Source organism: Argopecten irradians, chromosome 5 (assembly GCF_041381155.1).
Source record: "Argopecten irradians isolate NY chromosome 5, Ai_NY, whole genome shotgun sequence".
Classification (NCBI taxonomy): Eukaryota; Metazoa; Mollusca; class Bivalvia; order Pectinida; family Pectinidae; genus Argopecten; species Argopecten irradians.
Window position 1 is genome coordinate 43332261 of NC_091138.1, and position 18794 is coordinate 43351054.

General features: G+C 36.3%; 3 protein-coding genes across 3 annotated transcripts; 2 read left to right on the forward strand and 1 right to left on the reverse strand.

The window, feature by feature from the left end:
- LOC138323956 (calcium-binding protein P-like) lies at positions 1 to 3293 on the reverse strand. Its single transcript, XM_069268912.1, has 3 exons — positions 2032 to 3293; positions 1359 to 1548; positions 1 to 766 (listed from the first exon to the last, which is right to left on the reverse strand). Exons 1-3 carry the CDS (start codon positions 3291 to 3293, stop codon positions 674 to 676), a joined length of 1545 nt encoding a protein of 514 aa, XP_069125013.1. The 3' UTR covers positions 1 to 673.
- Positions 3294 to 10104: 6811 nt separating this feature from the next.
- LOC138324585 (uncharacterized) lies at positions 10105 to 12469 on the forward strand. Its single transcript, XM_069269635.1, has 3 exons — positions 10105 to 11056; positions 11187 to 11370; positions 11625 to 12469. Exons 1-3 carry the CDS (start codon positions 10245 to 10247, stop codon positions 11985 to 11987), a joined length of 1359 nt encoding a protein of 452 aa, XP_069125736.1. The 5' UTR covers positions 10105 to 10244; the 3' UTR covers positions 11988 to 12469.
- Positions 12470 to 13770: 1301 nt separating this feature from the next.
- On the forward strand, positions 13771 to 16713 carry LOC138324437 (calcium/calmodulin-dependent protein kinase type 1-like). The gene is made up of 3 exons (XM_069269503.1): positions 13771 to 13809; positions 14425 to 14714; positions 14923 to 16713. The coding sequence occupies exons 1-3, from the start codon at positions 13771 to 13773 to the stop codon at positions 15182 to 15184; spliced, it is 591 nt and encodes a 196-aa protein (XP_069125604.1). The 3' UTR covers positions 15185 to 16713.
- Positions 16714 to 18794: the final 2081 nt, after the last annotated feature.

Genomic DNA, 18794 nt, shown 5'->3' on the forward strand with positions numbered 1-18794 from the left:
TATGAATAACGTAACAATTTATTCAGTTTTAAAAATACACATTCTTGCCACAAGGCGAGTGCAAAATATATATGGCATTAAATTTCATATAAAAGGTTTTCATTCACACTCGCTCTCATTTATCTTACTATCGTTCTTTCATTCTCTTTCATTTCAACACTGTCTATCTCTCTATCTATCAACGTTTCTTTCTAAACACACGCATTGTATAAAAACTCACTAGTTATTACGTAACAGTTGTTACGTATAGAAATTATGAAAAGAAAGGCGATTGAAAATCATTATAGAAATCGCTCTGTTCGGAACACTAACATTGCTGGATATATCGTTTGTAATTCATTCGGAACTTATCATGGATGTTCCAAAAACAATATTATGTCCTCTTGAACGAGTTTAAGAAAAGCTTTGCAGTGAACAAAATCGGACATTTCTTTGGGACTGTAGTACCTTCAAGTATCATTACAATAATAATAGCAATACATCCGGGTATTACTATGACGTCACACTATCTTTAAGCTTTGTTACATTTTGTCAAAGCCGCTGAAGTTGTGTTATCTATATATGTATCTTCGTCTAAAAAGAGAACAAACCACAGTTGCATTTTGTTCTGTTTTGCTTACGACTGCTGTCATTTGCGGAAAGCTTAGCTAGCTGTAGAAGATGGCGCGACGCTCTACTTCCCAGTTTGTTGTGGCTGTGTCTGTTGCTGTTGTCCTTGTTGTTGCTGTTGTTGTAGAGGTGGGCAGTTCATATTCGTACAGGCAGGCTACAACATGAACAAAATACCGTTTATAAACATAGTACATGCCTAGAAGGATCTCATACAAGAGCGTGCAACAAATGCCCGGGGTGACAAATTCTGCTGACTTCCGCTGAGTACGTATATGTCATGATCTATCAGGAAACATGAAATATAGGTTAGGATTTCGGTAAGTATGTTATACACACGTGTTAGTTCATCATATAGACTTCTATGTGTACACGTGGTCCCGTACTTAATACAGAAAACGTGATTAATGACCACATCTTATATATACGGTTCCCATCCAAATTGTAGCGATACACATCCCAGGATGCATGTGCAATTTCAGACAGACGAGGGATATACACATTAAACCGACATGATAAACCATTAATATTTTTCACGTGAATAAAAATATATAGGAAATAAACATAAGTTAATAGTAGAAGTCAAACAGGATATATGTTTGTTTTATATATTAGGATGATACAGTAATGTAAATTCCAGATATATTTCTTTACATATTTTGATATTTTTGTTTCCTCATTGTTTGATGTAAATAAGACCGGTTGGATTCCACTTTGATGTAGAGGTAATTTTTTAAGGATCAACTTACCGTTCCATCCGGGCTATTACAGGTACACGTGTTTCCACACCTGTCGATCTGACGGGACTGGCCTAGAGGGATGAAGAGGTTCTGGGCCTGGCATCCCTGTCGGCAGGAACAGGGCAGGATGGGGATCCAAGTCGGACACATATGGGCACCAGTTGGGGCGAAAACACACTGAGAACCACCGGGACATCCGCTAAAGTAGCAAAGAAACAGAACGTATTACATAACAGTTACATATTTTGTTGTTTTTCACTCTATTGCAGCTATAAGCCAGGTTATTCTGGTTCTACAGATAAAACTTATCGCTACTGAAATACCAGTTTGTTTTGTGAATGACCTTGACGTGAACTTGAAATCAATCAAGATCATGTTAGCTGAATAGTATTGCATGACATTATCATATTTTTCGGTGTTTTCGGTAAGAACTTTTGTACTTTATCTTTTGTCACACGAAAACAATTAGTTAACACTACTGAAATATCAATTTGGTGTGCATGCAGCAAATGACCTTGGCATAAATTAAGGTGAAAATCAATCAAGATATATTTAGGTCATCTTTATTTCTATTGTTTATCAACTCGGGTTTCACTATTTTCTATCGATTCCAATCAACAATTCTATCATAGTTAGACAACTAAAGTTACTATAATAATATATTCAGGGTTTCAATACTTACGTCGTGTGACACTGGCCTGGCCTTTGTCCAAAAGGGTTGAATGGATTTGGGCCAAACTGTCCACCGGGACCAAATTGCCCAGTTGGGGGTCTAAACTGTCCATTTTGTCCGAATTGTCCTGTCTGAATTCCGGTTTGTGGTCCAAATTGTCCCGTCTGAATTCCGGTTTGTGGTCCGAACTGTCCGGTCTGCATTCCAGTTTGTTGGCCGAATTGTCCTGTTTGAATTCCATTTTGTTGGCCGAATTGTCCGGTCTGAATTCCGGTTTGTTGTCCAAATTGTCCGGTCTGGATTCCAGTTTGCGGTCCAAATTGTCCAGGTTGAGGTCCAGTTTGAGGTCCAAATTGGCCACCAGTAATCATTGGTTGTCCTGGCAACTGTCCAGGCTGTTGTCCTGTATTTCCGGTAATAAAGGTTTGACCTTGACCGGTAATGATCCCTGGCTGTTGTTGACCTCCAGTAGCTGCATTAAACTGGCCTGTTCCGGTAATTGCATTTCCGGTTTGTTGGTTGCCTTGTTGGTCAGTACTTCCGGCTGTAACCGGAACACCAATTTGTCCCGGGAAAGCTGCTGTATTTTGGGGAGTAAATGGCTGGGCTTGTCCTGGGAACACGGTTGTCGGGAAAACAGATGGTCGCTGTTGTCCTGGAAATCCGGGCTGCATGCCTGGTTGCCCAGGGAACCCAGCCTGCATGCCTGGTTGCCCTACAAACATTGGGACCTGTCCTGGTGTTGCCTGTCCTGCTGCCTGGCCAGGAAACATCGGCTGAACTCCCGGTTGCCCAGGGAAGCCAGCTGGTCGGTTTTGTTGACCTGGAAGTGTTTGGATACCAGTCTGTGTAGAAAACACTGTATTTAAGGCCTGGGGAGGTTGCCCTGGAAACCCGTTTAATCCGGGAACTTGTGCAGTGAAACCAGAATTGATAGTAGTACCGGTCGTGGTGCTTGGAACAATGGAGTTAGTCGCCTGTCCATTTGTGGTGCCGGCGGTCTGTCCGGGAAAGGCTGGAAATCCAAATTGGGATTGATTAGTCGTTTCCGGAACAGTAACCGGCTGACCAGTAAAGGACGCAAAGATGTTTGGGGTGGAATCGGTCTGTCCTGAATTAGCTCCAGTTTCCTGACCTAAAAACATAGTTTGGGTTGGAAATGAAACACCATTTTGCTGTCCCGTAGATGTAGTGGTAGTCCCTTGTGAATGCACGAATGCAATACATAATGCTATCACAGCACATAACACATTTCCATCCCGAAATTTCATTCTGTAAGTCCTGTCGCCTGTCGGTACAGTTTCGTAGTGACTGCGGAGACGGTATGGTAAAACTTTTATACCTCCGCTGTCACTTGAACATGTATATGCCGTCACTCAAACAGGACGATATAGCTAGCACCTCCACACGTCATAAGCCTGTCACAGGTGAGATTGATCAGGGCGGTATTCCTAAGGATACCTGTACAGAAACACCTAACCGCGGGTCATTTACACTGACTCGTACACGTTCTTCTAGGTTTATGAAAAATACAAATTTCCTAACCAATCAATAGGAGGAGCATCTGTGGAATTTTCACTGGACTCTAAATGACGCACTTGTTTGCGACCGTTCCATTCAATATTACGTAGGTCAACGATTGGTCATTTGGGAAAATTAATAATTGATGATGACAAACGGGCCGGGCACTTCCTAATTACCATATGATTCAATCACAGTTTCGTAAACATCTCAGAGCGGAGCTTTTTATTTTGAGCTCATATAATCTATAACAATATAAAATATAGATAAACTGTTAGGCATGACTTATTTAACCAAGAAAAGGTTCTAATTTAAATTCACAGAGAAGAAAAACATTTTCATAATTTACACAGAGATATTTTAATATGATTAATTATCGAAAATTATTAATTTGATTTCTAGCAATACTGATCGTAGAAAGCACAAACAAAGACAGATTTTAACGGAACGCTTGCAACGGCAACCCCCATTTCCGCACACAATATAAAAAAATAAAAACCACGAAATAATCATCAATAATTTCCTCGGATGTTATAGAGTGCCAATTATTTTACGACTTCAATCCTGGAGACTGTATTTCGTCTTTAGAAATGAAAAATAAAGATATTTTTATATAGTTTTCAGAAGTATGCATTGTTATAAAAATGTATATATTAAGTTTATTTTTGGCATGCTAGATATCAATTGATATCTAGCTATCTTAACTATCACAATCGTTTTAAATACATGTACACAATCTTTTCCGAAAATAATTTATTATCCCAACATCTGTAATCAACATAGCATTATATAGCTAGCTAATGATTAGTGGTTTTTATACGCGTACTGTTAGCGCAGACATTTTTACGGCTGTTATTTTTTTATATTTGGAGAGATGAAATTAATTTGCGGATAATTCCTAAATGTATTATCCATAGCTAACTAATCAATTATGGACCTTTGTTGAGGTTATAACATTATATTAGATATGCGTAGTTTCTTTGAAAAATGACAAAATGATTATATGATATGCATGTGAATTACAAGAAAAACGATGGCCATAAGACGCCACCCTGAATAACTCAGTTAGGTATAAATAATATGCGTATAATGATTGGATTTGCGAGGCAACGTGCCTCTTGATCAAGATACAAAAAGAGCAATCAAAATAAGATGTAATAAATATTATTATCCCTCATTCAGAATAATTTTGAATTATGCCGTTCTGTTGCACTGGTAATGTATAAATCTTAGTGTTGGTATATTATACGCATTCAGTCGCGTAGGAAGATGAAACGTAATGGGGGGGCATATGTCCTCAATATTTCGTAACACCCCCCCCCCCCTTCGCAAGCCCCGCACCCACTGGATATATACTTGATATATATGTTTTTCATATATCATTAGTGATATATGAAAAACGTATATCAAGTATATATTCTGTGGGTTTATATATAATCCGTGTTCACATCTATAGACAGTGGCGTCGTAAAGAGGATATTAATGAATACGCAAATTAGCGTGCGAGTTTGGGGAGTTCGGGGTCCCTGGAAATTTTTTCTAAAATGAAGTACAAAAATGCAGGAGGATCCTTTTGCAGGAGGATCCTTTCTTCTTTCAAATGTGCATTTTAAGAACATTTCACTCGGTGAAATGGGGGTGGGGGAGATATGTTTGACCCCCTCCCCTCCCCCCGCTTCCTACGCCCCTGGCATTTCATTGCTTTTATTTTAATTAAATATATTATCGTCGGCCATAGGAATAAATGAGTGTAACATATCCTTCGTTCAGAAAAAGTTACCCGTTGTAAAATTTGTATATATGCACACACTGACATTTACAATGTTTTAAACACCGAGAGCTTACCGCTCTGCCAGGGCCTATTGCAGTTTATTGGGGCAGGCCTGACTGTTCTGATAGGGAAAGTGGCTTTTGATTGAATTATGTTAGATTAATTACTTCGATTGCTCGGAGATATGACGGATTTATTGTGGATTCTATTCTTATACACAGCTCTGCTATATAATAAGAATCCCAGCGCCGTGAGCCAGAAAAATAAAAATAATCCAAAAAAATCAAAACAGCAAATGCAGCAGTAACAACAGGAAAAATGCCTCCCAGCAAAAACGTTCTGCGCTTTAAAATGCGTTTTTTATTTTATTTTAAAAGCAACAAATTGATAGCTGGTGACATTTTCACCGAAAAACAAGTATACCATAATAAAACAACATTCTATAAATAAGCAATTAAAAAAGTGATTTAATTTCGGAAATAAATTTGAAAGGAATATTTCAGAACTATATGTTATTTTCTGCTTTTGAAATTCACAGTTCGCCAACGTCTGGTCATGCATCTAATAAATAATCAACAATTAAATTGTTATAAATATTTTTTTTGATTTTAATTGACCGTAAGTTGGTGGTTTATCTCTAAGGGCTCCTGCTTTTTCCTTAACCTGATATGTCCTTAAATGGAACTGATTGTTAACGAGGCGAAGAGCAAACATCGATTAGTCATTTATATAAAATGTCTTATACTTCCTACCAGGATTAGAATCGAGCAACAATCCATAAAATACTGTAATTTTAGTAGTTCAAATCGGTTGGACAGTCAGTTTTTATGAGAAACCATGATATATATTTATTTTTTCAAAAAAATAGAGAGCACGTTATTTGTAGTCATTTGTAGATTTGTTATTTTGACGATAGATAACTTGCCATTAGTATTTGACCGGCAGACTGACCACAAGAACTGACCACATGTTTATTTACTCTTCTGACTACACACGGAAATGATCGAAGTGACCACGCACGGCTTCAAAAGTGTGGTCAATCACAACTAGATTGGCGGCAGTGGTCAGCGAAGACGGGGAATAACCAATATTAACTGGACTTACTATTGGTCAGTCGTTTGTGACGTAATACGACCCAGATCCATCATGGACAGTCCCCTGTGGTCATTTGGGAAGTTATGACCAGTACTGGCACTGGCATCCTTGGCGGCGATCACTTTAAAGATCCGAGCTCTGTATGAAACACGTGTTAAAATACTTATCAGTAGTAATCTTTGACCTGGAGATATCAGTTAATTTTATATCTCTTAAAGCGTTCGGTAATGCTGTTTGGAATAAAACATTACAAAATCGATAATACTTTATTACGAGTTCGAATACTTCAGAGGCTGAATCGCATCATGCAGAAAAAAATGAAAATTGATTTTTTTTTGTGTTCTCGTGATAACGAGATACTTATTTTGCAATTACGAGAAAACTATGAAGTGATGACGAGATATTATGTGATAATTATCTCATTACCTACTACGCTGATTTTGTATTTTTGTATTTTGTGTTCTATTTTAACCCGGAAGATTGGGGATGTATTACAGGAGAGTCGCAACTACGAATGTTACTAATGTGTATAGATATAAAAATAAATATGCAAATTACTTTTTAAAAACAAGTGATATACTTAAAATATTATCGAGAAAAAACCCACAAAATAATACCCAACAAAAGGGGAAAAAAACCGATAAAAAACGTTGCCCTATGGTCACTCCCTGGCAATTACCCTACGTTAGTTTCAAACTTGCATTTCAGAGATGATAGTCTAGAAGTATGCAACGGTTTACTCGCATACAGTGTATCCACAAGAAAACAAACACATGTGAAAAATGGAAAAGTCCATCCTCATTAAACATTTTTTTAAATCTAAAATGCGACTATTTTTGTACGTTAATCTATTTGTTTATTTCATTTATATATTTATTAACATATTCAAATTGACGTTTGGGTTCTCAATTAAGACGATAAATGACATTTTGTAATTTGACTGAGTGACTGATATCATGAATCATAGATTGACACCTTTGATCAGGAAATTCTCACATTATGAGGTCAGAGGCCACCAGGGGTTAAAACCCGGACGATTTATAAATATGTTGATTAATCACAACCTAGACCTGATACTACTAACAACTTTAATAATGTGTTTGGTATTGATACCATTTTTATGTCTCTTCGTTGTTGTATCCAAACTGATAGATATAATTTATTTTTTACCCCTTTTATTGAAAATTTTGAGGCGGTAATTTAATAGATTCTTTATTAATTGGCTTTGTTTACTTCAAATAATGCGAGAAAGAAAAGAAATCATCAATACGTAAGAAAATGAAGAAACCTTGCATACAGTGGAAATTGTTACCTTTTGAATTGAAAGATTAACTTAATTCAATATTTGAAAATAATAGAGAAATAGCAAAAATCTAGTTTATTAATAAACTACACTCTGGTGTTTGTGTTATACCTTTAATACATAAAAAATCCTTATATCCAATCTACAATAGAAAAAAAACTCTTCAAAATTTCACATTTATTGAAGGACTATATTTTCTATGAAATTATTACTCCGTATCAGCAAATCAAAAGTGGCGCTACAAACGGCAATGCTATTTCATTGGATGAGTAAAAAGTAAAATTTTAAAAAGTATCATTGTAAAATGTTCGTTACAAGCAAGATTTCAATATTATGACGAATTCATGAAAATCAAACGACACATTTTATCTTACAAGAAGATTACCTTATTTTTCATGTAATTTGAAAATAAATTGGCAATATGTCACAACTGACAACCACACCATCCTTATTTGTTTACTAATTATACAGACTAAGTGATTAATATATCAGCCCAGACATAATGATATATTGTTGTTAACCGCGATAAATTTAATAAATATTAAACAAATATTTTATTTTCAACCACCAAACTCCTGGCTGTGAATACGTGAACCCCACATCGGCGAATGATGCGTCCGTGTAAAGTTTTCATCCGCCTCAAAAACCTGAGACGTCCTCACATAAAGGAAGGTAAACTTAAAACAGGCCTTTAAAGAGTTGTATTCAATTTACCAGAAACCTGATCAAAAACGAAATCCATTTCAGTCAATGAGTTTCTTACAAGAAATTGTACTTAATTACTAAGGTACTATCTTCCACTCTTCCGTCGCTAGTCTCAAGCCCTTATTAAGAAGGAGGGAGGAATTATTAGAAAATTAAAGCAATCAACACTCTAAAATAGAGGCACAACACTAAATCGTTACCAAATAACATTAGATAAATGTGAATGTTTCCGTTACTACGAGGAACTACATTCGGACATTTCCGTCAATCTCCGTTAAATGTCTCAAGGCCGTTTGGTAAGTCCTCGGGCTACAGATGGTTTGTTTTTTTATTATCTTGTTTGTAATTTGTTTATCATTAATTATGATAGATTTGTGTTTACAGTTTTGTCCGGTCAAGACATCTATTTACTATAATTACATTTTTATCTTGTAAACATCGCCTACATTGCAAGTTTCTTGTGCTTTCTTGTCCTTTATTATACAAATTATTTTATTTAAGATGACAGTAAGGCCTTGATTTTCAAAATCAACATCAAAGTCTTTTAAGGTAACAAAAGGTTTTAATGTCCCCATTATCCTAGATTTTGGTCTCGTCAAATACTTCCGAGTCTGATCAAAGACGTTTTTATGATTCAATGTTTTAATATCTCATCTTTTTGTTCTCTTGCATAACTGTTGAGGAAAATATGAAGCACTCAAAAGTTAAATCATGAACATTTGATATTAAATTCCAGTATAGCAATTGATTTTTTTTTTATCAAAATTAATGAAAATTAGCAAAATATACATTGGTATTGTAATGAGACAAACGTAATGCCACCTTCAGAAACAATCTTTTTCCGTTTGAATGTTACATGATTTCAAAAGTATCATGGTAGCAGATGTTTTACATGAAGCGATGGTTGTTACATAATAAGAACGAAAATGAATTTTTCCTTGGAATGTTTTGGTTTTTGGATCAGATAACTGCTATTCTAATTAAATATATTTGTTTTTATCTTAATTGATCAATCGTTTACAGAAATATATGATATCTTATATTGGCGAAACACTCGCAAAATATTGCATGACTAATCGCTTGGCTTTGAATGAGTATTTTTTTAATTATTGAAACTTCAACTTGAAAGTTAATTTTTGCTCTTACACTAATGGGCTCTGGATAGGGCATTGTCCAACTGACTTTAAAATACCAAAGAAGTGTGTGTGCGTGTCCTCGTCGGGACATAAAATCTGCTCGTGCTATTGTAGGCGGAACCTGTAAACACATACATGCTCATCATTTAATCATAAATAGATTAGTGGACATTAGTAATCGTCACGCTTAACATGTCGAAATATGTTTGTTTGTTCTAGAACCATCAACGTTTTAATCCCTTCCCAGCATTCCTTGCTTATTGTTGTCTGGTAATCGTGGTCATTCACGAGATCATCTGCTTCAATTCGGACATATTTATTGTTCACCTTGACAGTTTGATGTGGGCTGTCGTGGGAAGTGGCGGACTACGTCATCAGTATCGCGCTCTATTGTAGTGAGAAACATGCGTATGCGTCATCGTTTCGTGTCGTTGCACATCAGACAGACCACAACAACATACTTAGCGTGACAATAAACTGCACATGTTATGACCAACACATACGTCATCAGATGGACAGTCTTACTATATATAAGTCTCCAGATTTTTTTCCAAACCAGAAACAATTCGCTCTCCAACAAAGCAACAACACAACCTGATACCAAGAAGGATATTCATTTTTTCAACGGAACCGAATCAACGAAAACATACCGCATTTTTTTCCTTTCTATTTTTAACTTTCTAAGGACACAATGAATGCTATTCTACTGTTTGCTATAGCTATGTTCGGTGCCCTGCCTCTTTCTAGTGGACACTTAATATACCGGAGGAAAATCTACAGACCAATCATCCACAAGCGTATCGTTATGCCACCCCGAGTCTACTACCGAAGGCTGCCCTCCACCTACTCAATCCAGAACGGAATGGGAAAAGTCTACCCAACTCGAGGACATGGACCGTTTTACAGACCAAACTTTCCTGCCAATATTAACACTTTTCATCCTCGAGGAACAATTACATCGCATATCGTTGTCCCCCATGAAGTAGTTAATACAGGGTTCATCGACCCCAGGATTAATACCGCTAATGGGGGTTTTATTAATCCAGGATTTGACCAGAGTAATTTACCTCCTTTGGACTTCAATAAGAACGTCTTTATCCAGGGAGTGGACACCCTACCTGTAGACCGTGTCCCTATTACAGGTCTCCAGCCTGGTATCGGCTTCAACACCAAAAATGTGGATGCTGATGGGAAACCGGTGGTTCAGGAGCAAAAAACAAACGAGGATCAGACCAAAACACCCGGTTCTTCAACTCTTGATGTCACTTCCGGTTTAGAAGGAGGACTTCCAGTTATAAGCCCTGTTGTTGTTACAGAGCCCGGGAATGGAGCAGAGCCCCCTGTTATTACTCCAGTTGTTATCACCGATGCTTCTGTTGCTGTATCTGATCCAACAAGCACAGGAGTTCCCGATATGACATTCCCGGATGTCGGAGTTAAGGACACGAACCAAATTTTCCCAGGGGTCGGAGACGAAAACCAGAACTCGAGCTGTCACACGACGTAAGTTCTTGATATTTTCATTACATTTACATGAAAAGTTAACAGATAAATGTTTTAAGTAATTTTAACATTAACAATTATCAAAATGTTATATGTAAATAGCTATTAACGTTTTTTGCTTTGTTTGCAGCGGTTGTGACACCGGCGCTGAATGCGTGTTCGCGGAGGAATACATCTGCCCTAGCTATATTCCGTCTGTCCAGTGCGAGTGCCGTTTAGGATGTCGTCTGGACTACACCTTTATACCTCTGGGTGGATCTATCACTATTGATGTCTGTGGCAACACTTGTTCCTGTAACAACATGTACGGAGCGGTAAGTATCTGTAATACTTAATCTGATGTAACAACCTGCCTAAACAATCACATCTTTATAAGGATTTGTTTTGTTATTAACAGTTTTTCAAATCATAAAACATAAAATAAAATATAACGTTCAAGTTTTCTGTATTTTTCTAATAATATTAGAACCTTACTGAAGAATTCGCAAGTGATGTACTATCTTATACATAAATATTACTTCTTCATATTTTCCTGTGCAGATTTATAACAAATCCTTTTTTATTTCAGGCTGAGTGTACACAGCGCATGTGCAAACCAGAGGACCCAGCCGTTTCTATAGCCGGTACTGTTTCATCTGATAATGATCTTGGTGGATTCCAGGGCGCATTCGAAAGCATGCCATTAGCGAAAACCGACAACAGCGCATTCGATATCTCAACTAGTTCCTCAGATCGTGTAACGATTCCAGAATTACAGCAATTCGTTGAACCGATGAACGTAGTGGAACAAATTGCAAAAGATCCTTCATTAGTACAGCCCGTTCAGGACAGCGTGGTGATGGAAGCGCCCACTGTTGATCAGAACAACGTCAGTGTTGACATCACCACAGCAACACCTTCAGAACTTTCTACAGAATCACCTCAGGTCTAAACTTTTTATTAATATTAAAATAGCGTAAGACCACAGGATATTGGTGCTGCAATTGAACGCCACTTCAGAACAGAAAGTTGAATGGAAGGAAAATGAACGTGCTGTGAATAAACTATTTAGTACAGTGTAATTGTACGAATTCTGATATCGGCCGTTCTGTTATAAAACTTTGAGATTTTTGACTCGGCGTGTGTCAGATATCTAATATGACAAAGATAAAAAAGAAAGAAAATGAGTGTAGAGTGATTATAGTAATTTATTCACGCAAACATTCACCCCATGTTTTGTGCTATTATATAACATGGAGTCGAGTTATGTGCTACTTTTATAATGATATTTTATTTATATTTTATGTCCCCATGAACTTACTTAGTCAACATGACAATGTCATTTATACGTTTATATGTAAACGAAATCCTTATATAATTGTATCTCAATTGTGAGCTTATTTATTGTTTTTGTAATAAAATGTACGAAATATATCTATGTGTATGTTTTATCATTATGATAGTACAGTTACTTGAACAGGTCACTTGGACCACGTGCGATGTGTCTGGCTGCACCGATTAGTAATTTGATATTGGGCAGCTTTAAAACTAAAACGGGCATTGGTTCCGCCAATACCGCAACCAAGAGTTTTTAATTTTTCTCGATGTAATTGGTCAGTCCAATGAAATTCCCCTTTGGTCATAGATTATGTCAAATATGAGTTTATCAAACTTTGTTTTTTTTCTTTTTGAATTTGAATTTCTGAGAGACCGATTCTTTGTTTGCATACCATTCTATTATGTTTACGTGGATTAACAGTTTTTTAACATTTCCTATTCATATTCACTTTGGACCTTATAAAGATAGTGACATCAATGCTTAATAAGGATCTGATCTGGTTAGGTTTTAGTCTCGCTGAAGCCTTGATTTAACCTTGATCAAAGTTTTTTTGAGATTTCCAGAATAATTGTCTTTATTTGTAGCAAGTTTTCATGTGAAAAATATGACAAACGTTAGAACTCAGCTCTATGTAGAATGGTTTTACAAGAATTTGAAGAAATTACTTATTTGGCCGTCTTTCTGAAAATGCGCGATTCTTACCCTCTGTAGAGAAACGAAATTTTATCTTTCCCCTATCAAGATTTTCACTTAGATTGCAATTGCGACGACACTTTTAGCTTCATGAATTTTATTTCTGCTAATAATCTGTTGGAAATATTCATTAAAGTGCGAAATTATATATTTTTTTTTTACTTTTTATGGTAGTTAGGGTATCAAGAAAGAATCAAGAACAATGACCCCGATTTGTATACTGGCTTTACAGTTTTAGAATCAGCAAACTTGTTTATCTTATATTGAAAAATATTAGGAAACGTTAGTCATCAGAATATCCTGTATGAAACCTTAAATTCGTCAAAACTTGTGGAAAACGGAGTATTTGGTCTTTCAGAATTATGAGAGTTGGGATAATATATATTGTTATTTTGAACAAAAAGAATATGTTGATTCCGTGTTACTATTATTTTGTCAAAGAAAACATTGGTTTGGTCAAGTATACAAACAATCATACTTATCAGACAACCAATTAGGAATATAATGCATTAGATTGTCGTTTGTATAGTCAAAACAGTGCAATTCCTGTAAATTACACAAGTGTTAAATAGCTCTATTTTTGATTCACAATACTTCAAAATCAAGTACACTACCATATCATTTTACCCCATTTTAACTCTATGAAAAAGTATCTGAGAATGGCGTGAATACTTAACGTTATATTTACGTCACAAAAGAGACAATGACGCTGGGTATTGATTTGATTGAATCTAACATTAAAGTTATATACTAGTATGCCATAATTTTCATACATACTCAAGAGCTTTTATTATGCTATGTACCACCAAACATTACCAATGTTTGAGAAATACTATGCATGCGTTTTAATTTTACAAAGTTAAAAAAGAGTTTAAAATTCGACATGTTATTTACATCTACAATACAGTGAAACGAGTACAAATTGTCAAACCAAAAAGCTAAGCTGTTGCCCTACAGTTTCATTTCAGATTTTTAGAGCGATATTATTAATTATTTCAAAGGTGAATTCTTCAGATTTGATTTCACCTAAAAATACATAAATCATTACAGCAGTAACTATTACAGCGAATAGTTTATGTGTTGTTGCAAATGCTTATAAAGTATTATGCATGTCTGTCCGTGCCTTTGAATAATTTTCATATCATAATTAATCAAAACTTATGGTTTTCAATTGATTACTGAAGAAAAGAAAATGTCAAAATATTCGCAAAGTTATGGCAAATATAACCTTAAAATGTATATTTATTAATACGTCTGATCTGACATATTACAACATTGACGTCACTTATGTTAAATTTCGTTGGGATATGAAAATATTTTGTTTGCAATCTTTTCTGAGAATTTGCTCCGAGGACAGTTTGCAAACGTTTTCATACCCCTATTAAATACAACAGGCTTTACGCCACAACTTCTCGGGCTTCTCCCCAACCCCGTAGATCCCAGAGAGATCTACCTCGTGATGGAAATGGTGGGGGAGGGTGTCAGCCTACGTAAACGTCTAGAGAAGAATGACCTTAGTGAAAAAGACAAACTATCAATAGCATTAAGACTTGTTATTGGACTACACAGCATTCACGAGAAGAAAGTACTAATCAACGACATAAAAGACGATAATATCATCATATACGGCACTGACCTCAGAGCAAAGTAAGTCATCGTAATGTTTTGAAGTACTTTGAACATAACGAATAATATGCTAAATAGATAGACGAATAACCGGTGACATGGAGAATACACATGCTACTAATTGCATCTGTCGATAGAGCATTTGGAATACAGAGATCTTCAATTTTTAAAATTTAATATCAGCAATGATCTTATTTTCACCTTTTGTTATTTAACTTTTGTATCACAGATTCATTGATTTTGGCCACGCCTCTTGTGGATTTGAAAAGTCCTACAAAGGGGACACATCTAGGTCTTTCCATCTCGCTCCAGAGGTAAGGAACCACAATCCAACAACCCCTGCATCGGACGTATATAGTCTAGGCGATACTCTGGGATATTTCAGTGTCAACAAGCTCAATAGTCTTGTATACCGATGCAAACGGCCTGATCCTGTGGAGAGGCCATTACTTCCTTACATGGCCGGGGAATTAATGGTATTGTTGAAATAGATAGCTCACTGTGTACTTTGATACTTACATTTTGTATATATTATTGTTAAGTTTACACTTTACTTTTGAAAGTTATTTGTTTCACTATTTGATATATTATAAAATATTTTTATTAAATATTCATAATAATAGGTGTTTTTCCCCCAGATATTTAAATTTACATAGTATTTTTTAAGGTTGATTATTTTTCAGATCAATATTTTTTCATATTTCATGTACATCTTAAGTTCAATAACGTTCGAAACAGTGTGGGTCGGTGATTTTAGATGGATGGGTGTGGCATACCGTGCTGTACAGAACAGGATGCGATCCTCTGGCACACTGTGAAAAGTTGTAAGATCGTAAGTCACTGGCGTGGATGGAATAAGCCCGTAAACTTGGCCTGCTGTACATCAGAGATTGCCACTTTAAAATTTATAATTATGGGTAGATTGGATTGGTAATGTTCTAATTATTATTTTTTGTTGTTGCTTTATTCATTATCACTATGAATAAAGATTAAATACAAGTAAACACAATTAATATGTGTAACATGGGAATTGAGTATAAGCTACTATGACACCAGGAATATCATCTGTTTTCTCCGTTTTTCTAATAAAAATTATACCAAATATTCTGAATGATCTAATAGTTGAAAATGGAACGTAATATATACAACAATAGATTCTTAAGAATTGATTTCAAGTAGTGTATGGATAATAGATCTCATTTTACATTTATAATTGTTTAATATCTGTTTATATTAGATATGCTCTTATTTTTCACTATTTTCATTGGCTAATACATTAGCACGTGAAGTCCAATATATAGCATATTGATCTTGGTGTTTCCATTTTTAAAAACACTGAGTCAATATTCCTTTGCGAACTTCATTGCCCAAGCGCTGCATTCTTCAGGGTGGCGTTCTTTGACCATTGTTTTTCTGTAATTAATATAAACGATATATCTAATATAAAAATTAATGATCTTTGTCTCGATTCATATGGTGTTATATCACCCTTGAAGAATTTAAAATAACGACCTCGGGCTACGCCTTCGGTCACTATTTATTCTACGCGGGCGATATAACACCAATATGGACCTCAATAAAGGTCGATAATTGATAAATATATAAGATATGGTCTGATTTTCCCCTATTTTATTGGCTAATACATGGTCACGTGACGTTCAGTAAAAGGATATTGACTCGGTGTTTCCATTTTTAGAAACACCGAGTCGATATTCCTTTGCGAACTCTATTGCCCAAACACCGCATTCTTCAGGATGGCGGTCTTTGATCAATGCTTTTCTTGTAATGAAGATTCTACATTTTTATTTCTAAATTTGCTGGATATTTATTCTTACAATCTTTTGTCTATGTGAATTTCAATAATAACAGCAGATGTTACCATATGATGATTGATCTCATTTTTTCATATATTTTTTATTATATAATATCAGTTTTAATATTATTTTGAAATGTTGAATATCAGTAATTATGAAATTTGATTTATTAAATTTCGTTTTGGATGATCTATTTTCAATGTTGAAAACAGCAATCGCAATTAATATTTACATATGTTGATAATAAAATGTATAAATGTAAAAATTGTGTCAACTTGTTTTTAGATCATTTAACCCAGGGTCAGACCCACGGTAACGCATTTGATCTTCGTCCGTCGTATGTCTCCTAACTCCATTGTCATTACAAACTTGCACTCAAATCGTGGGAAGATTGTGATAAACCAAACGACTCGTCACACCCTGCCGTTAGGTCGAGAAAGGTTGCGAAAAAAGAACTACGAAAAGCTTTGCGAATCGAGAAAGCCATGCAACGGTCCCAACGTCATACTTCTATCATGGAAGCCAGAACCTCTGATACAAAGCTATTTCATAAACTTGTACAACTCCAACGGAAGAATGCCTGTGTTAATATCAGTGAGCTACGTGTTGGTGATGAAATATATTCAGAGAAGAACGGAATAATGATAGGCTGGATAACACACTTTAGCAAACTAGCTACTCCATTGCAGTTACTGTTAACGCACAATTTGACGATACCCATCGTGATCATGCGCAACTGGATGTCGAGCTTATCACCGATATGTGCAGTAATGCAGAACCTGTCAAATTCTCCTGCGATGAAGTACGGAAAGCAGTGTCTAACCTCAACACTGGGAAATTCCCAGACACATACGGGATTACGGCAGAACATATTGTGCATAGCGGAGACAACATCATTAGGGTACTATGCGAGATCTTCAACAAAATATCCGCTAAAGGCCACATCCCAGATAAACTGAAAGTTGGAACGCTTACTCCTGTCTTCAAAAAGAAAGGTGACAAATCTGACGCAAAGAATTACAGAGGAATCACTGTAACACAAATCGTTTTAAAGGTAATTGAATCTCTCATCAAACAACACTTACTTCCCTTTATTGATTCGATACAGAACCACATGAAGAAGGGATTCACTGCAAATACCTCGCCCATTCTCTGCGCGCTTTTAGTTGAGGAATTCATTTGAGAGAGTAAAGACCTCAAGACACCCATTTACATTGCTTTTCTCGACGCCAAGTCTACGTTCGATGTTTTGTCCCATGAACTTCTCCTAAGAAAAGTATTCGACCTCGGGATCGACCCCAATATCTGGTCACTGCTACACAGTCTACATTCTGGAGCGACGAGTGCCGTTAAATAGTGCAAAATCAGAAATCAAACATTTTCGATTCAACAAGGTGTGCGTCAAGGAAGTGTGTTTAGTGCAGATGTGTACAAAATCTTCATCAACCAACTTCTCAACGGGCTTGAAAAAGCAGGCTACGGTGCCAAAATGGGTCACATTCTATGTAATGCGCCCACAAGTGCTGATGACAAATACTCATCAACACACAACTGTGCATTACAATAAAACCGAGCGCTACAGTCTGCAACCAAGAAAACGTGTGGTATTGCCAATATCTACCTTTAAATCAACAAAACACTAAGAGGACTCTGAATACCAAAAGAGAAAAGGTTGGACACTCGACGACGTAAAGATGCCCTTGGTGGATAGTACTACCCATATCGGAGTATCAAGATCGGAACCAAACAGGACATACATATTGTTGACGGAAACATAAAAAAAACAAGGAGGACACTCTATTCACTGGTAGGGTCTGGCCTACATGGAGGAAATGGTCTAGACCCAGCTTCAACGATCAATCTATTACTTGTCTATGTAATGCCGTCCTACTGTATGGTCTGGAACTGTAACTAACGTGTGGAAAACCACTTGAATATGCAGAACTATTCCTCAAACAAATATTGTCCATCCCAACAACTACTGCCGACGCCGCGGTATGTATCCTGAGTGGAATTCTCCCGGTTGAAGCTTTCATTCATAAACGTGCTCTAAGCTTATATGGAAGCATCATAAGACTAAGTGATTCGTCGATTGAGAAACAATTAGACAGACGTCAGCTGTGTGTAAAAACGGGAAATTCCAACAGCTGGTTCAACGCCATACGAGATCTACTAGTCCTATACGACCTCCCTAATGCAATTGACCTACTACAGGACAACGCGCCTTAAAAACAAGGAGCAATGGAAACACAGAGTCAACAAAATAAGTCAACATGCACGGGAAAGA

Excerpts from the sequence above, each read along its gene's own strand:
- LOC138323956 (XM_069268912.1), bottom strand. The coding sequence starts at position 3,293 with ATGAAATTTCGGGATGGAAATGTGTTATGTGCTGTGATAGCATTATGT. Across the intron at positions 1,549-2,031 it reads CCAGGCCAGTGTCACACGAC|CGGATGTCCCGGTGGTTCTC; the intron begins GTAAGTATTGAA and ends TTGCTACTTTAG. Across the intron at positions 767-1,358 it reads GTAATAGCCCGGATGGAACG|CCTGCCTGTACGAATATGAA; the intron begins GTAAGTTGATCC and ends TTCATGTTGTAG.
- LOC138324585 (XM_069269635.1), top strand. The coding sequence starts at position 10,245 with ATGAATGCTATTCTACTGTTTGCTATAGCTATGTTCGGTGCCCTGCCT. Across the intron at positions 11,057-11,186 it reads AACTCGAGCTGTCACACGAC|CGGTTGTGACACCGGCGCTG; the intron begins GTAAGTTCTTGA and ends CTTTGTTTGCAG. Across the intron at positions 11,371-11,624 it reads GTAACAACATGTACGGAGCG|GCTGAGTGTACACAGCGCAT; the intron begins GTAAGTATCTGT and ends TTTTTATTTCAG.
- LOC138324437 (XM_069269503.1), top strand. The coding sequence starts at position 13,771 with ATGACGCTGGGTATTGATTTGATTGAATCTAACATTAAA. Across the intron at positions 13,810-14,424 it reads TGATTGAATCTAACATTAAA|TTTGCAAACGTTTTCATACC; the intron begins GTTATATACTAG and ends CTCCGAGGACAG. Across the intron at positions 14,715-14,922 it reads GGCACTGACCTCAGAGCAAA|ATTCATTGATTTTGGCCACG; the intron begins GTAAGTCATCGT and ends TTTGTATCACAG.